Source organism: Alosa sapidissima, chromosome 3, assembly GCF_018492685.1.
Source record: "Alosa sapidissima isolate fAloSap1 chromosome 3, fAloSap1.pri, whole genome shotgun sequence".
In the NCBI taxonomy this organism is placed as follows: Eukaryota; Metazoa; Chordata; class Actinopteri; order Clupeiformes; family Clupeidae; genus Alosa; species Alosa sapidissima.
In genome coordinates, this window is record NC_055959.1 from 11,354,580 (window position 1) to 11,370,704 (window position 16,125).

Below are 16,125 nucleotides of genomic sequence, written 5' to 3' on the forward strand. Positions count from 1 at the left end.
TCCGGCTGGAACAGTCCCGGGTCTGTGTGTATTGTGCTGGCCGGCCGAGGAGCGGAAACAAAAGTAAGACTATCTGAGGCCCTCTGTGGGAGGGAGGGAGACTGTATGAAGGGAGCCGGCCTGAATAGACGGACTGTGGGCTCGTGTAGAAAGAATACAACGCACTGATTGACCCAAGACGGAAAGCATTCATGAGGTTTGCCCACCCCCCCCCCCCCCCATCTTTCTTTTTTACATCATTTAATATTTTAGGTTTTTAGTTTGGGGAAAAGCATAAAAGAGAAACTCTTTTGAATCTTTGAATCTTCTTTGGAAGTGAAATCATGTTAACTTGTTTTTCCACAACCAAGTTGTCGGCTAATTGGGGCCAAACCTTTGTGTGTGTGTGTGTGTGTGTGTGTGTGTGTGTGTGTGTGTGTGTGTGTGTGTGTGTGTGTGTGTGTGTGTGAGATGTTAAGCACTTCTCCAGTCACGTGAAGGTGTCTGCTGTAGGTCAGCGGCATGCCATGCAGAGTGAAGTCGCTTTTCCAGACGTGTTGACTCCAACATGTTTGTCCATCTCACACACACACACACACACACTCCTGGCCTGTCTGGAAACTTGGGCTGGAGCGCAGTGGAACATCCAACAGACACAGCTGCTCTCCCGTCTCTTCTCCTCCTCTCTCCAGCCAGTGTGAACTCAAACTCAGGCCTCTCTCCATCTCCCTCTGTCAGACAGGCATCACTCACGTGTGTTCATTATGTCCAGCTTCTGTGCCTCATCTGTGTAAGATGAGCCTCAGCTGCCTTAAGAGCCGTTTAAGCAGCGGAAGTGATTTTGAATAGGCGCTGTTCATCTGCATCTGCTGCTTATTCTGCACGTCTGAGGCAGAAAACAGTCTTAAGAAATATGCCATCAGAGCAAAGAGAAGAGAGGATGTTTTATGTGGGGCAGACTTAAGAGACTGCCCTTATTGAAAGAAAAAAAGGATTCACTGCAGACATTTTTTGTGTTTAATGATGTGTTGTGTCTATATTTTAGTTTTCTACACCTTTTTGAATGTAATTAAATATCACCTTATTGCTCTGTGTGGTATTAATACTGTCTGGTTGTGTTTGGTGTTGCAGGGAGCATCAGAGACATTGGCCCTGTGTGGTATTAATACTGTCTGGCTATGTTTGTGTGTGTGTGTTTCAGGGAGCACCAGGGACATCGGCTCGGCCCTGACCAGGATGTGTATGAGGCACAGAAGCATCGAGGCCAGACTGCGGCAGTTGTCAATGTAACATATTCACATCCCACCAACACCTCTCTTAATACTCTGTCGCCTCAATACCAATGTGTAAATGGATAATGTTCCTGATAAACAAGAGCCTGGAGGTCTACAAATCCCCCTCCCCTTCAAAATGCAGCAGTGAGCACAGAGGACGAAGCTGATTTTTTTTTTTTTTGGGGGGGGGGGGGGGGGCGGGGCGGCAACTGGTCGCAGCACCCGTACCACACTTGAGTCCAGGTCATTTTCTGATCCCAAAAACTGTACCCCGCTCTGATATCTGACTTAGGGCTCGATGGGAGTGGAACTTAAAGCAAGGACTCAGGTCTCAGACGGTCAGGAGGCCCTGCTGGTTTTTCCGCCTCTTCTCGGCGGCCTTCGAGCCACCCTTACACACACAGCTCACAGGCGTGTAATTTGAGAACGGTACTTTGGAGGGAGCTCACCCTGCGTCTCCGCTGCCGTTACTGTAAATCAGAGACTTGTGGTCGAGCTGTTGGAGAATGGAGAGAGAGAGGGAGTGGGAGACAGAGGGAGGGAGGGAGGGATGGAGGGAGAGAGAGCAGGAAAATCAGAGACTAAAATAAAAGTCTGCAGACGGAGTTGCTATTTTCGCTTCATTCCTGCATTGGAGTCACACAGTGCCATGGGACAGACAGATAGGCTGACGGGTGGGCAGACAGACAGGCGGGCAGGCAGGCGGGCAGACAGGTGGGCAGACAGGTGGGCAGGCAGACTGGTGGACCGACAGACAGGCGGGCAGACAGACAGGCGGGCAGACTGGCGGACAGACAGACAGGCGGGCAGACAGACAGGCGGGCAGACTGGCGGACAGACAGACAGGCGGGCAGACAGACAGGCGGGCAGACAGACAGGCGGGCAGACAGACAGGCGGGCAGACAGACAGGCGGGCAGACAGACAGGCGGGCAGACAGACAGGCGGGCAGACAGACAGGCGGGCAGACAGGCAGGTGGGCAGACAGGCAGGCGGGCAGACAGGCGGGTGGGCAGACAGGCGGGTGGGCAGACAGGCGGGTGGGCAGACTGGTGGACAGACAGGCAGGCGGGCACAGGCTTGCGCACTGGTAACATCACTACAGTGATGCAGTGGCCAATCAGTCAGACATTCAACTGCTCCATCTCAGGATACATTTGAGCTCCAATGCATCTTCTGATTTCTACCACTTCCTTGTGACCTTGTGAGGTCATATTTGTGGTGGGTTAGAAGTCGTATAGCATGTAGCTCCATTGGTAGAGCAGGGCTGTACACAACATAACTCAGGCTGTGAGTTCTTTTCTCAGGGAGTGCCCTTGGATGAAGGCATGTGGTATAGTTATGGGCTGGTGGCATAGGCTACAAAGTCTTCTATGTGTGTTCCCTCACAGGGCTCTCATAGACTGCCTCATCAACCCACTGCAGGATCACATAGAGGACTGGAAGAAAGGGGCCAACACTCTTGACAAAGACCATGCCAAAGGTGAGCTGTCCAGTCTCTTGTGCCGGCCATTCCTTAGCTCTCCTCTTGGCTGCTTAAATGTGACCGATTGACAATTTAAAAAATATGTAATTGTGAGAGGTTTTTTGCCTTCTAATAATCTATGTCTATAATGCTCCTTTGGGGTTTCTGGATTGAACAGTGTAGTACAGAAAAAGACAAATAAGGCCACTCAAAATGGTAATAACTGCCATCCATTAAGGGCCATTCACACCAAGAATAACTATAAAAAAATGTTGTTCTTGTTAATATGAATGACGACGTTCACACAAACTGTAACGACATGAAGAACGATATTGTTGGGGATCACTTTCAGAGCGATTTTGAGAAAAAACTAACTGCCATTCCATACCCATCACATTTTAGCCATCACATTCATTAACACAAGGAGAGACTTTGCTTATCGTTGGTCAGTGTGACAGTGTTTATCGTTATGGTTATAGTTATCGTTGTGGTTATCGTTCCTGGTGTGAACGCCCCTTTACTATTATATTTCAAGCTAAAACATGAAATGATCCCCAAATGCCAGAGCACATATGTCAGGGCGAGGATTACATATGACCTATATTTAGTGTGAGGCCCCATGGAATCGTCTTAGTTTAAAAGACCATCATCCCCCATCGTTGGCAATATTGCTTAAATGTTGCGTTTAACAGCTGTTTAATCACATGAACGATTTCCTACATATTTGTGTTGTTGTTGTTGAGTGTACTTCTGCTTTCCATAATCTGGTGAAACTGTTGTGTCTGCATCTCACAGAGTATAAGAAGGCCAGACAAGAGATCAAGAAGAAGTCTTCCGACACCCTGAAGCTGCAGAAGAAGGCAAAAAAAGGTAGAGGAAGTAAGAAGGTCACCCCCTGCACACACCCCCAGTCATTTCAGCTATCTTCATCCTAAGCAAACAGATGGCTGCAAACAAACGCCCCCAGCTGTTTGCCCAATAGAGAGACACAGTGACCGTGAAACACTGAAAACAGATGTGTTCTAGGTCAGCCAGTTTGTTCAGTGGGAAGGGCCAGACACTAAAGTGTGATGAATTAGCCCATAACAATACTTGAAAGAACTTTCGACCATTTGCTAACTTATTTGAGTTTTTTTGTGTGTGTGTGTTTTTGAGTAATTAAAATGAAAATATGTGACCGCATCATCCCACAAATGTTCTTGCAGTAGTTCTCAGTAGTTGCAAAAAGTTCTGAAAATCTCTTGCTACAGAGGAATCTTGGTAATCTATTTGCTATTTAATCTATTTTTGTTTGTTCGACAATATTTATAATAATAATCCCCCTGGCACAAAATGGACACAACTTTAGAGAAAGACACTTTCTATATTTAAGGCGCACAAGCTGAACTTTCTGCCACAGATAGGCGTTTCATTGAACACATCTGCCTGTTTAGAAAAAAAATCTGCAAAGCCTCAAAAGCATTTGCATATACATCGCCATGGGGTTTTTGATCTGGGTGGACTGAATATAGTGGAACCAGGGCAGCGAGCGAGCGAGCGGTCTGTTGTGGGCAGCACAGGGCAGGTAGAAGCACGAGGAAACAGGTGAAAGAGGAAATGACAGGTGATTGAGGTTCCAGGTGGTGTCTGAACTTGCCAGAACAGGTGCAGCAAAAGAGTCTCAGAGCAACCTGCAGAATGCCTAGTTTTAATGCAGTAGGCCAACACCTTACAGGGGACAGTTGTGACCATGACCTCACTATCAAACACACTAATCACTTCATCTCTTAACATCCACACTCACCACCACAGTATGTATTGGTAGGAAGTCACACCTTCAGGTGTTAATCAATTAAGCATGTTGTTCAGTTTTATAGGCCTATATCTTACACAAGGTCTATTGTAATAACGTTTAGGCTTGGCTCCTGCCAGGGAAACTCACCTAGTTAGAGGATGGTGACTCAGACATCTGATCTCATTTGTTTTGCTCTTTTACACTCATACTCTCCCTTCTCCCGGCCAGTGCTGTTTCCAGCTGATGCCATGGGTAAGTCCCTCAGCCCCCACCCGCCCCACTGTCCCTAACCCCCGTCACCGCTCCTCACCCCCCCCCCCCCCCCTCCTCACTCCCCCATCTCCTCCCTCTGTGGAGCTGAGGGGGTTTCGCACCAAGCAGCTGATCAGATTTAACATGGCAGCAATCCAAGTCTGTGTTCTCCACATGGATCCCACTCAGGCCAAGATACGTGTACACTACTCATGACACAAAGCTGAAATCAAATCATGTACAATTCCAGCTCTAGGAGGAGTGAGTAAATGTTTGAATTAGTCTCTGCAGGGCTGGTTTTCCTCCTCAAGTGAATGGACAAGGGGCAATTAAGAACACCAGGGCATGTTGTTCCACTCTAAAATGTCCTGCAAAATGTAAATAACAATGTCTCATTTTGTCATTGTGGTTAAATAGCCTCCAGTTTGTCCACTCTAACAGAGGGATGACAATTTATGTAGGATGTTACTTGTAGGTGCACAAACACGAAACTTCTTTAAAACTAAGATTAAAGTTATTTTTAAACAGGCATACCCAGCCTAATATACCTTTTAAAAGGCTTAATCCCTTTGTGTCGACATGTGCCACAAGAGAGTGCTATATTTAGACTTTAGGATGCTTTTGTCACATCACAGCAATCTTGTGAACCACAACAAGACAGTGTAAAGCAGTCTAAGTAAGGCTTTAGTGGCAATGCAGGCTGTCGCCTGACACCTCTCTTTGGTGGCAGCTCTCCACACGGAGGCTTCCTCATCTGAATGTTGCCTGGCGAGCGCAGAGCGTAGAGCTCCGTTCGCCGGAGTTAACGCGGGTTCACGTTTGGCCTTCCGCTGCCCTCCCCCCTGCAGTGCCCGTCTTATCAGATGTGTGTACACAAACCCTCGCAGTCCTGTTTGTGTTGTGGTGTTCTGCATGTCTGCATACGAACGCTCTGTCTCCCCCGCGGTCATGAACACCCAGCCAGTCTGTGTTACGTCTTGTCAACAAGCATGCCCCGGTACTGCACCAGCTGTGACGCATGCATGCTGGTTCCCGTGTCGTGGAGTCATTTTCAGTGTTTTGGTTTGTGTCTGAACTTAAGAGTCACATCTTGTTATAATGCCCCTCTGCTTAGATGATGATGGGGAATTATGTGTAACCATAATATATCTGTTAATCATTATGTCGTTAGGACAATTCAGCTGTTTATAGACAGTCAGCTTGAGTCATTCATTCCTCGTCAATGATCAGCCAATTTTTAAAAAAGCTAACATTGTTGGCATATTATGGGCAATCATCTTTTTCTGCATCCTCTCACCAAAAACGTTGTGGTGGACCGATGGCTATTTGGAATTCTGCCACAGTTAAGAAAATGGCCACAATAAATGATAAAAGCCACAAACTGGACGGCTGCTGACCCATACAGCACACTTCTTCTTCCCGTGGTTTCAAACAAGGAAACTCCAATCTAGATGCATTTAATAAAAAGGACACAGACATAATAAGAGCAGCTCTGCCTTGGTTTAGCAGTAACCCAAACTGTCGTTTCATGTGGGGAACTCTAAGTGCTTGGTATGACCAGAGCAATTGAGAACATGTGCTGAATGTCATTTTCCCGCCAGACTCTCGGCTATTGTAGACGGAAGACTGTGCATTCCTTGGCCAGAGAGGAATACCGCATCATGTGTTTCTCACTGACAACAAAAAAAAAAATGTGTCTGAGTCCGTGCCACCTACCGAGCCGCCTTCCTGGGAATGACAACTTTTAATGGCATATTTGGGAACTTCAAAGCCATGTTTGCCCTCAGAGGACAGCTCTGAGGTCCAGGGGTCAGGAGCTGCTTGGCGGTTGTTTGCTCTCGTCGGCCCTTGTCATGCTCCATCTCCTCGCACACCCTTTCCAAAGAGAAGGGGGTAAACCGGTTTAAAACGTGATTATTTACCCTTCTCTGACCTGGCCAGCGCGCTTTATTAAGCCCTGGGTGGATTTATGAGAACTCTTGATTTCGAGATGTGGGTCAGCATTCGTGTAAACGAGCTAATCCTACAAAACACACTCGTACCGTTAGCCACTTTTCCTCCGTCTCTCTGCCATACGCCTCAGCCCCAACATCAGGCTTAACTTATCACTACATGTGCCGATTTGTACATAAGCTTTAGACCTATTCAGAGTTTGAAAAGAATGCACGAACCGAGCTTTACCAGTTCATCCAAACATGGGCCTGTTGAAGGCCGACTGAGAGAGTGTTTATATTTTGACCGTGCCCTTGAGAGGAGCAGTGGGCACTTGGGTGCGTGCCAATAACCTTGGCAACAGTAAGCCCAGGGTGAGGTAATGAACCAGGCACTTGGAAAGTACACTCTTGTAAATTAGGCTTTGCAACTTTTAGGTTGTTGATCATTATTTTGAAATTGGGATGCCATTTCTGCTGTGCCGATTCTCTCACCTAAAATGTTGTCTTCCCTGAAGATAAATAGTGATTATGCATTTTTTGATTAGTGTTGTCTGATTTGCATTTGTTTGCCTTACAAATTTAAAAGTGAGCAGAATGCACCCATCATTGCTTTTATTTCTATCGCCACACCTGTCACACTTGTCATGCCATTATATGAAGCACATCTATCATAAGATTAAAATGTGTGACCATGGTTTATTTCTCTCTCTCTCGCTTTCTCGCTCTCTCTTTCTCTCTATCTCGCTTTCTCTCTCGCTCTCTCTTGCTCACTCACTCTCTCTCTTGTTCTCTCTTTCTTTTTCTCTTTCTTTCTCTCTCTCTTTCTCTCTCGCTCTCTCTCTCAGGCCGCGGTGACGTCCAGCCCCAGCTGGACTGTGCCATGCAGGACGTGAGTGATAAGTACCTGCTGCTGGAGGAGACGGAGAAGCAGGCGGTGAGGAGGGCCCTGATAGAGGAGCGCGCACGCTTCTGCTCCTTTGTGTCCATGCTGAGGCCTGTGCTGGTGAGATACGCAGCCGAGTGCACACACGCACGCACGCACGCATGCACACACACACACACACACACATACACACGCACACATAAGCACTCACCCACACACGCATGCACACATGCACCCCCCCACACCCACACCCACACCCACACACATACACACACACACACACACACACACATACACACACACGCAACTTGCTGAAATGCAGAATGTCCAGAAAAGACCATATAGCTTTCTGGGTCGTTCTGGTCTGCGCCCACAGTGGCACTCCTATCCCCCACAGGCCAGTGCCTGTGCAGGGATTCTAGGCCATAATGAACATTGTGAAGATTGTGGGTTGAAAATGTCAAGACCGCCAGTGTAATAATCATTGTTCATACATTTAAGAACTTTGAACGTTTTTCTTGCCCTTTGCAGACGGATTGTGAAGAATTGTGTTTGTGTGTTCCAGGATGAGGAGGTGTCCATGCTGGGAGAGATCACCCACCTGCAGACTATTGCAGATGATCTGAAGTCCTTGACTATTGACCCACATAAGTTGCCCGCTGCGAGTGAGCAGGTGGGTGAACTCCAGACCTATCGGCCGTATTGGCTGCACTGAAAACAGGCAGCTCTCCAAGGCTTTGACACATCATGAGAGCTTAGTCCATTACAAAAAAGTGATTTTACACAATACATGTCAGACTAGTTTACATACCGAAATGAAACAAATATTATGGATAAACTAAATGTAGTGTTTATTTGATTTTGAACCATTTTGATGTGAACTTTCACATTATCAGTTGTTGTCATATTCTGTTTCCTACACATTCATAATAATAATACAAAATCCCCCTAAACTGATTGCACACTAGACGAAACAAAATGACTAATCACTAACCATAGTTGAGCATGTAGCATTCTTTATGTTTTCAGTGAGTGCTTTAAAGTATGCAAGAACCAGTTTTGACATGACTGACACATGCTCTCTGCCCCCACCTCTAGGTCATCCATGACTTAAAAGGCTCCGACTACAACTGGACCTACCAGACCCCTCCGTCCTCACCTAGCAACGCTGTCTCCAGGAAGTCCAGCATGTGCAGGTACTCACACACAAAGTGACAGTCACAGCTCCACATACGAATACTTTTTGTATATGTGGTGACCAAGAAGCAGTGGAGTGGAACAGGACAGTTTCCCCTTCATTAGTCCTCCAGGTCTAAAACGGTTTGTGTGTGTTTGTGTGGCTGTGTGTTTGTGTGTGTGTGTGTGTGTGTGTGTGTGTGTGTGTGTGTGTGTGTGTGTGTGTGTGTGTGTGTGTGTGTGTGTGTGTGTGTGTGTGTGTGTGTGTGTGTGTGTGTGTGTGCGATTGCTATTCCTACAGCGGCAGTCTGACCAGTGTGACCAGTAGCGATTCGCGGTCCAGTGGCTCCTACTCGCACTCGCCCACCAGTACCCCGCACTATCGGTACCGCAGCTGCACTCTGCCACCCCACTCCTCCAACCGCCTGGCCTCCATCTCCTCCCACGACTCCGGCTTCATCTCGCAGGACGCCGGACAGTCCAAGTCCCCCTCGCCCATGCCCGCGGACACCGGCACACAGGTGAGACGTCACAACACAAGCACGGGACGTACCGCTAGCACAGCTGTTACAAACTCTCCCCTGCTCCGGGAAAGTGCTGTATGAAGTGAAGAAAGTACAGCTTGAAAAGCAAAGATCGGTCATTTTGAAGTGTGTTTTCACTAATACAAATGAGCTGCGAGGCTAACTGTTTAAAGGAAGCTCTGTGGAGAGCTTTATACTCACTAGTCACTACTGTGGCAAAATCCTCACTTCCAAAATAAAAGTGAACTAAATCCCTCATGTCTTCATATCCCTATTTTGGAGTGTGTTCCTCTGAAAGAGTTCTCTTATCTGACATGGAACAGTAAACCAGTTCCCCCTGGTCTCGTGTTGTCTCGTCCCCTCTCTGGGGGTGGATGTGTCTGATAAACAGAGCCTGGGGAGTCCTCCCACATTCCCACTGCACTCTAAACGCATTACCATACTTCATATCAGCGTCCCATCACAGGGCAATATATGGAAACTACTAGGGAGCCTATAGGGTTCAAGATAATGTCAGTGACATTTGCTTATGTTAAGCATGGAGCTCCCTTTTCCCACACAGATAGAGCAAGGCCATGAACTTCCTGTGTCTCCTCCTCTCTCTCCTCTCCTCTCCTCCTCCTCTCTCCTGCTCTCCTCTGCTGGGTCTTGAATGGGGAAACTTCATCACCCTGAAGCCGTGAGCCCTATTTGGCCTTCTTATTTCCCCTCCCATGAGCCTCAGTGGCCTTCTCTCTCTCCCCCAATCCAACATTCTAGAATCTAGTGGCGCTCCCACCTCGTCACGTCCCTCCTCTGGCTCCCACATTTCACCTCACTGCCCCCATGACCTCATGTCTGGTGACAGGAGTGTGCTCTGTGCTCCTCACAGCCTGGAGGCAAATGAAAGCTCAGGAGGTTGAGGTTTTGGGAGCAGAACATTCGGCCTTTTTCCTCAACCATGTGAAGAGCTGAGTTTTTTTTGGATAGGTGACCACGGCTTGGCGTACTAGCCACTTCCTCCCCACTGGCAGTCGGGCTGCACCTGCGGTCGCTTGTGCTGGTGCTGCCGCGCTTGCCTCGAGGTTTCCACGGCAACTGCCAATAAGGATATCACGGAGTGCACCAGCACCCAATCAGCCATCCCCACTCCCCCTGGCCCAGTCCAGATCCCAGTGCTTCTGCCTAGAGCCTCTCTGTCTGATCTGGGACCTGTGCATCGGGCCACCGCTGCTGCTGTTTCCACAGCTCCACTGGAGCCCAGGAGACTGACTCACTCACTCCATGACTGACTGACTGAAAATCCTTTGGCTCTGGCCGAGCCCCCAGCTGTCTGTCTGTCTGTGTGCGTATGGAGCGGTCTCCAGACCTGCATCCTGTCAGCTGGCTAGTGTAACCTCCCGCTCTGCTGGCCGAACTAGAACTCTGACTCTTAACTCCTGCCCACTGCCCGCTGGCCTTTTCTCTCAGCATCCGTGTGTGGCTTTGAGCTTTCTTGCTGTGTCTGCTGTACTGACGTTTTTCCTTCTCTTTCTAACACTCTGTGTGTGTGTGTGTGTGTGTGTGTCCTGTGTGTGTGTGTGTGTGTGTCCTGTGTGTGTGTGTGTGTGTGTGTGTGTGTGTGTGTGTCCTGTGTTCCGCTCCCCTCTGCATGGCTCTCAGCACCGCAGCTCTGGAGTTTCTGACACGCCTGACGCCACCGATGGCAGCTCTGGAAGCCCAGCAAAAAAGGTGACCCCAACCCCTCCCCATAACTACTGTACAGAAAAGGCTATGTGGCCAGTGTCCCGCTCACGTCACAACCTAAGCATGTCGCTAGCTCTCCTTCACTCATCACAAACCTCATTATTATTTTCATTTTATGACCTTTGAGTTGGACATGACCACAGTTTAACTCATGTTTGTTTGTTTAATCGGTTGTTTGTTTGGAAGTGTCTTCATCTTTACTTTCAGTATTGTGTTTTGTTGTTTTTTTTTTCATGACATTATTTGAACCATCATTGACATTGCCAGCTCATTTTTGTTTTAGTTCTTTCTTCATTTTTTGTGTCTTGTCTTTTGTTCTTGTTTTTTTGTTTCTGTCATTGGGTGCCATGCTCCATGCACGCTCCATGTTCAGTTGACCAACGGCTTTGAGCACTACGGGCTGCCGGACTCCCTCTACCTGGCCGGGGTGGGTGGAGGTGGCAGTGGCGGCGGCAGCAGCCTCTACCCCTCCTTCCCTCCCCCCGCCTCCCCCTCATCCTCCTCCTGCTCGTCCTCGTCCACCCTGCGCTCCTGGTCCCGGCCCCTGTCCGCCCTCATCCCAGACTACCCCCACTACTGCACCCTGGGCCCCGGCATCATCCCCTCCTCCAAGGTCCCCAGCTGGAAGGTTTGTTCTCCGCTCCTCCATTCTCCTCCCCCGCTTCTCCTCCTCATCTCATCGAGCTGGGAGGTTCCAGGTGCCTCTCGATGTGCAATTTAGAGCATGAATAGCCAGACTTTATGGAGTTAAAGGAGAACTCCGGTGATTTTTCACATAGATGTTTCTCTAGGTCACTGAGTACTGTCGGTACAGAAAAAAAAACGGTGCTACCGGGCTCAAGTTGCTGCAGCCAACAGCTAAAGCAGCCAGGCAGTTACAGAGCTACTCTCTGGGGGGATGATTTTAAAGATGCCCCAAAAGTGTAGCACTGTAGCTGCCTGGCTTTTCGTTTTTTTTCCGTACCGACAGTACTCGGTGACCTAGAGAAACAGAGATCTGTGTGAAAAATTGCCGGAGTTGTCCTTTAAGTGTGAGATATGATACAGTGTTTTTATGTTAATCACGAAGTTTCACACCATAGAATATTCTGGAAGCACATTGCCAGTAGTTTGTGTAGATGAGGCACATGGAAACCCAAAACATATCATTTAGGTCAGAAGCTTATTACCTTCACTGAGCTCTGAGATTCTCCTTTTACCCACAATGTGATGGTGTACTCAGAATGACTACTATGGTATTCACCTTTTATAGGCTATTTATAGGTTAATTATAGGCCTATTGTGTGGTGGAAACTACAGAATGCTGTTGAAATGTGTGTCATAAGGATGATGACATTGTGTGTGTGTGTGTGTGTGTGTGTGTTTGTGTGTGTGTGTGTGTGTGTGTGTGTGTGTGTGTTTCTCTGTAGGACTGGGCCAAGCCTGGGCCCTATGACCAGCCCATGGTGAACACGCTGCGTAAGAAGAAGGAGAGTGGGAGTGTGAGTATGAGCATGGAGCCCCCTCCGGCCCCCGCTCAGCCAGCGCTCCCCAGCAGCCACTCCACTGACCAGCCCCCCAGAGTGTGCCGTATGCTCGCCATGCCCAAGGTAAAGCCCACGCATGTCCACAAACACCCGGACTCATGCAGCCACATGCATCCGTCCATACCAGTAACCCTAGCCTTGCAGTAGAGAGAGCAGGGTGTGTCTGTGCAGGAATGCATGTATGTATTGGCTATGTGGGGGTGGGGGGCATTGGGCTTTTCTGTGTATGTATATGTATGTGTGCCTAAGGTTAGATGAATTTGAGACTTCTTACTGGCTGGTACATGTAGGTTTGTGGAAGTTTGTTTGTCGTGTGTTTTATGTGTGCGTATGTAGCTTAAATGTTATTCTTTTGCTGTTTGCCTTTGATTAAAGTGTCTGTCAAATGAATAAATGTAAAATGTAATGTAAATGTATGTAAGTATATAAATATATGCTTGCATGTAATTAATGGTAGGGGCCAAACAGTTTGTATGGGGATTCAGCAGTCTGGCTAATTGACATGTGTCTGTGTGTGTCCCTCCTCCAGCCTGCGGAGGACCCAGACCCCCATGCAGAGCTGGCGCTGGCCCTCTCCTGTGGCCTGCAGCTGGACGCACACGCCCAGGGCTCCAGCCGAGACTCCCTGCAGTGCTCCAGCGGCTACAGCACCCAGACCAACACACCCTGCTGCTCCGAGGACACCATCCCTTCACAGAGTACGACCAGCACACGCACACACTCTCACCCACACACACACACACAATGATGCACACGTACACACACACACACACACTCTCATGCACACATGCACACGTACACACACACACACACATGCAACCATGGACACACTTGCATGCACACACTCAACCACATGCACACTGTCACGCGACACATGCAAAAACATGTGTTCAAACAGTAGCACATAGGCAGCCATTTCTCTATCAGAAACAGCAAAATATGTCTAATCCAATGTAAAAACAGACAAGCACAAACAAGCATTCTGCTGGCCTAGCAGTATAGTGATATTCAATTGCTTTCCTCACACACCGTCTCTCGGCTATCTGTTTTAGTGTCCGACTATGACTATTTCTCCATGGGTGGGGAGCCGGAGGTGGACCAGCAGGACTTTGACAAGTCTTCGACCATCCCCCGCAACAGCGACATCACCCAGTCCTACCGGCGCATGTTCCAGACCAAGCGGCCAGCCTCCACGGCCGGCGTCCCCTCTGGTCCCGTTCCGGTCATAGTCACGCCCGGCACGGCCACCATCCGCCGCACGCCCTCCACCAAGCCGTCGGGCCGGCGCGCCACCATCTCGGGAGGGGGGCCCATCCCCATCAAGACCCCCGTCATCCCGCTGAGGACCCCCGCGGCACCGGACACTCTGCCCAGCCTCTGCTTCGGTCAGGGCGGCTGCGTGGCCAGCGAGGAGGAGGAGGATGAGGACCCCCCCAGCCCGGAGTCGCCGGCCTCGGGGGAAGGAGAGCAACTGGGCCTCCTGCCGGTGTCCTCCTGGAGTGGACAGGCCTCCACCAACCCCCCTGTTCCCGTCGCTCAGACGGGGAAGGGCTCCGACGGGCTGCTGGACGGGATGGACCCCGCAGACCCTCAGGGCGACACGATGCTGCTGGCTATTCAGCGCGGCGTCAAACTGAAAAAGACTCCAATGACCAGTGACCGCTCTGCTCCACGCATTGCCTGAGTGCGCAGCAGAAGGCCTCTCTGCTTACAACAGTACAACAGGAGGCACCAGAAACAAGACTCTAATTTACTGAGACAGGGGTCCAGCTGATAAGTCAGTAAGACTGTATGTGTGTGTAGATTACATGTGTAACCATCACAATATTATAGCCCACCTTTTTTGGTTGTTTTTTTCTGTGGTCAACCAGTGGCTATAGTATGTATGATAGTGATTTATCCTAGAAGAGCACAAAAGACCTGGTTAGGAACAGGGACAGGAAGAACTTCTTGGGACCCTAATGATTTGAGCGTGGGCAATGACGCCTTATTGGAATTGTGTATATCAGTCCATCACTTTTCTCTTTCTGTCGTCTTAAGCAGCTGAGGCCAACACCTGAGGTGCTGTATCATGAGGCGTTTTCCAGTGGTGTCTTGAACAAGTCTGGTTGTGCAGGTGGCAGGTACCATCCTCATCCTAGATGCTTAAATGGATCCTGATCCTCTCTGCTGATTCCTAGCTAGAATTGCAGCAATTCAATGGTGCAGCAGTTCAATCAGTTAGTTTTTACTCAGAGATCATTAATGACCTCTTTCAAAGCAATATGCTGGCTCATAATTTTACATGTTATGGTAGAAAATATGTGTACAGTTTGTGTCACAATGGTACAAAGAAGCAACAGAAATGAAAAAAAAAAACTATGGATATCTGTATAAAGATGAAAAAGATTTCAGATGGTGACACTAAAGATTTTACTCACTGCTTCTGCTTATCGGTTTTGAGCAATTTTTTGTTCAATATTAGGAATGCATGACGCCTTACCTCTGTAAACTGCGCATTACATATTATAATGTTGTTTATCTCAAAATAAGCTATGGTTTACTACACAAACCTTTTGTGATGTACATGAACTGGTTTGTAATGACCCCCCCCCCCCTTTGCATCAGTTTTTGGTTCAGTTTTAGAGTAGAGTTGTGCTGGTAAGGGTGTGATTTAGCCAAACGTGAAACGCTAAAAAGACTCATTGTGTTTTTAAATGACCTACTGTCTCTCATACCTCCGTACCTTATTTGTGATTTAATTTTGTACATAGTGTAGATAGTTTTTTTGTAATTTTATAGGTTGATAAATAAAATGATCTCTCCTCCCCTGGAAGAGATTATCCACAGTTTAAATTCATAGGTGGCAGAGTATTAAAGCATTCAAATTTAGGTAAAAAGAATTCAAATGTGATATTAAAGCACACATTAATAAAAATAAACTATCCAAAATGGTATTAAGAACATATTAATTACGTAGCTGACTTCTTTGATGTATTGGTTAGTAGATTTCTGAAGTTGGCCAAGTTGAATTTACGCATCAATGTTGGTATTGTTCTGCAATAACAAAGCTATTAAAATTTTCCTTAGCTCCCAATGGAAATGCTGTGTGCGAGCTATAGATATATATAGAGAATATAGCATACCCTTTATCAAATGCATCATATTGAAGAAAATATGTAGTTTCAAAGTTTCCACAGACTGTTTATGTAAGCCAACATCAGTGATTATAAGAATCTGCATTTTTGACCTGTTCATTTAGTGCTCTGACCTTTGTGTGAGTCTCCTGTTGCTTTTAAAATGTTCCATTCTACCAGATTCAATGGTTTATTTATTTTCACGTTTAATCACAGCTTTGGCACCAATTAAAAAAAAAATTATGTTTAAAGAGTTTTGTGTGGGTGTGATTTTTTTTATTTCCTCGCCAGAGTCGCCACCTATCACAAAGATGTAGCTTGTCCTGTTATTCCATTTAAATGAAATATTTTTAGACATCCCAGTGTAATACATCCGTTATCTTTTCACTACTCCTGTCAATTATACTCTGAGATTCAGAAACCTATATTCTTGACTTTAAATACTTTACTAACTTTAAATACTTTACTAACTTAACTAAGTATTCTGACAGTGTTCTAA

The 16,125-nt window shown here is 47.5% G+C and overlaps 1 protein-coding gene across 4 annotated transcripts in view; it reads left to right on the forward strand.

Moving 5' to 3' along the window:
* Positions 1-15,879, forward strand: part of LOC121704918 (protein MTSS 1-like) — a 33,094-nt gene extending 17,215 nt beyond the window's left edge. Inside the window, exons 4-16 of one of the 4 annotated variants that reach the window (XM_042085465.1) lie at positions 1,181-1,265; positions 2,643-2,734; positions 3,512-3,586; positions 4,719-4,742; positions 7,522-7,679; positions 8,125-8,232; positions 8,658-8,755; positions 9,037-9,256; positions 10,901-10,969; positions 11,358-11,612; positions 12,394-12,573; positions 13,040-13,208; positions 13,563-15,879. In XM_042085465.1, the coding sequence (XP_041941399.1) occupies positions 1,181-1,265; positions 2,643-2,734; positions 3,512-3,586; positions 4,719-4,742; positions 7,522-7,679; positions 8,125-8,232; positions 8,658-8,755; positions 9,037-9,256; positions 10,901-10,969; positions 11,358-11,612; positions 12,394-12,573; positions 13,040-13,208; positions 13,563-14,194 (2,165 nt within the window). In that variant the 3' untranslated portion in view covers positions 14,195-15,879. Of the gene's footprint in view, positions 1-1,180; positions 1,266-2,642; positions 2,735-3,511; positions 3,596-4,718; positions 4,743-7,521; positions 7,680-8,124; positions 8,233-8,657; positions 8,756-9,036; positions 9,257-10,900; positions 10,970-11,357; positions 11,613-12,393; positions 12,574-13,039; positions 13,209-13,562 lie in introns of all 4 variants that reach the window. The other 3 variants (XM_042085466.1, XM_042085468.1, XM_042085467.1) reach the window with 3 other exon arrangements.
* The last annotated feature ends 246 nt before the right edge of the window (positions 15,880-16,125 follow it).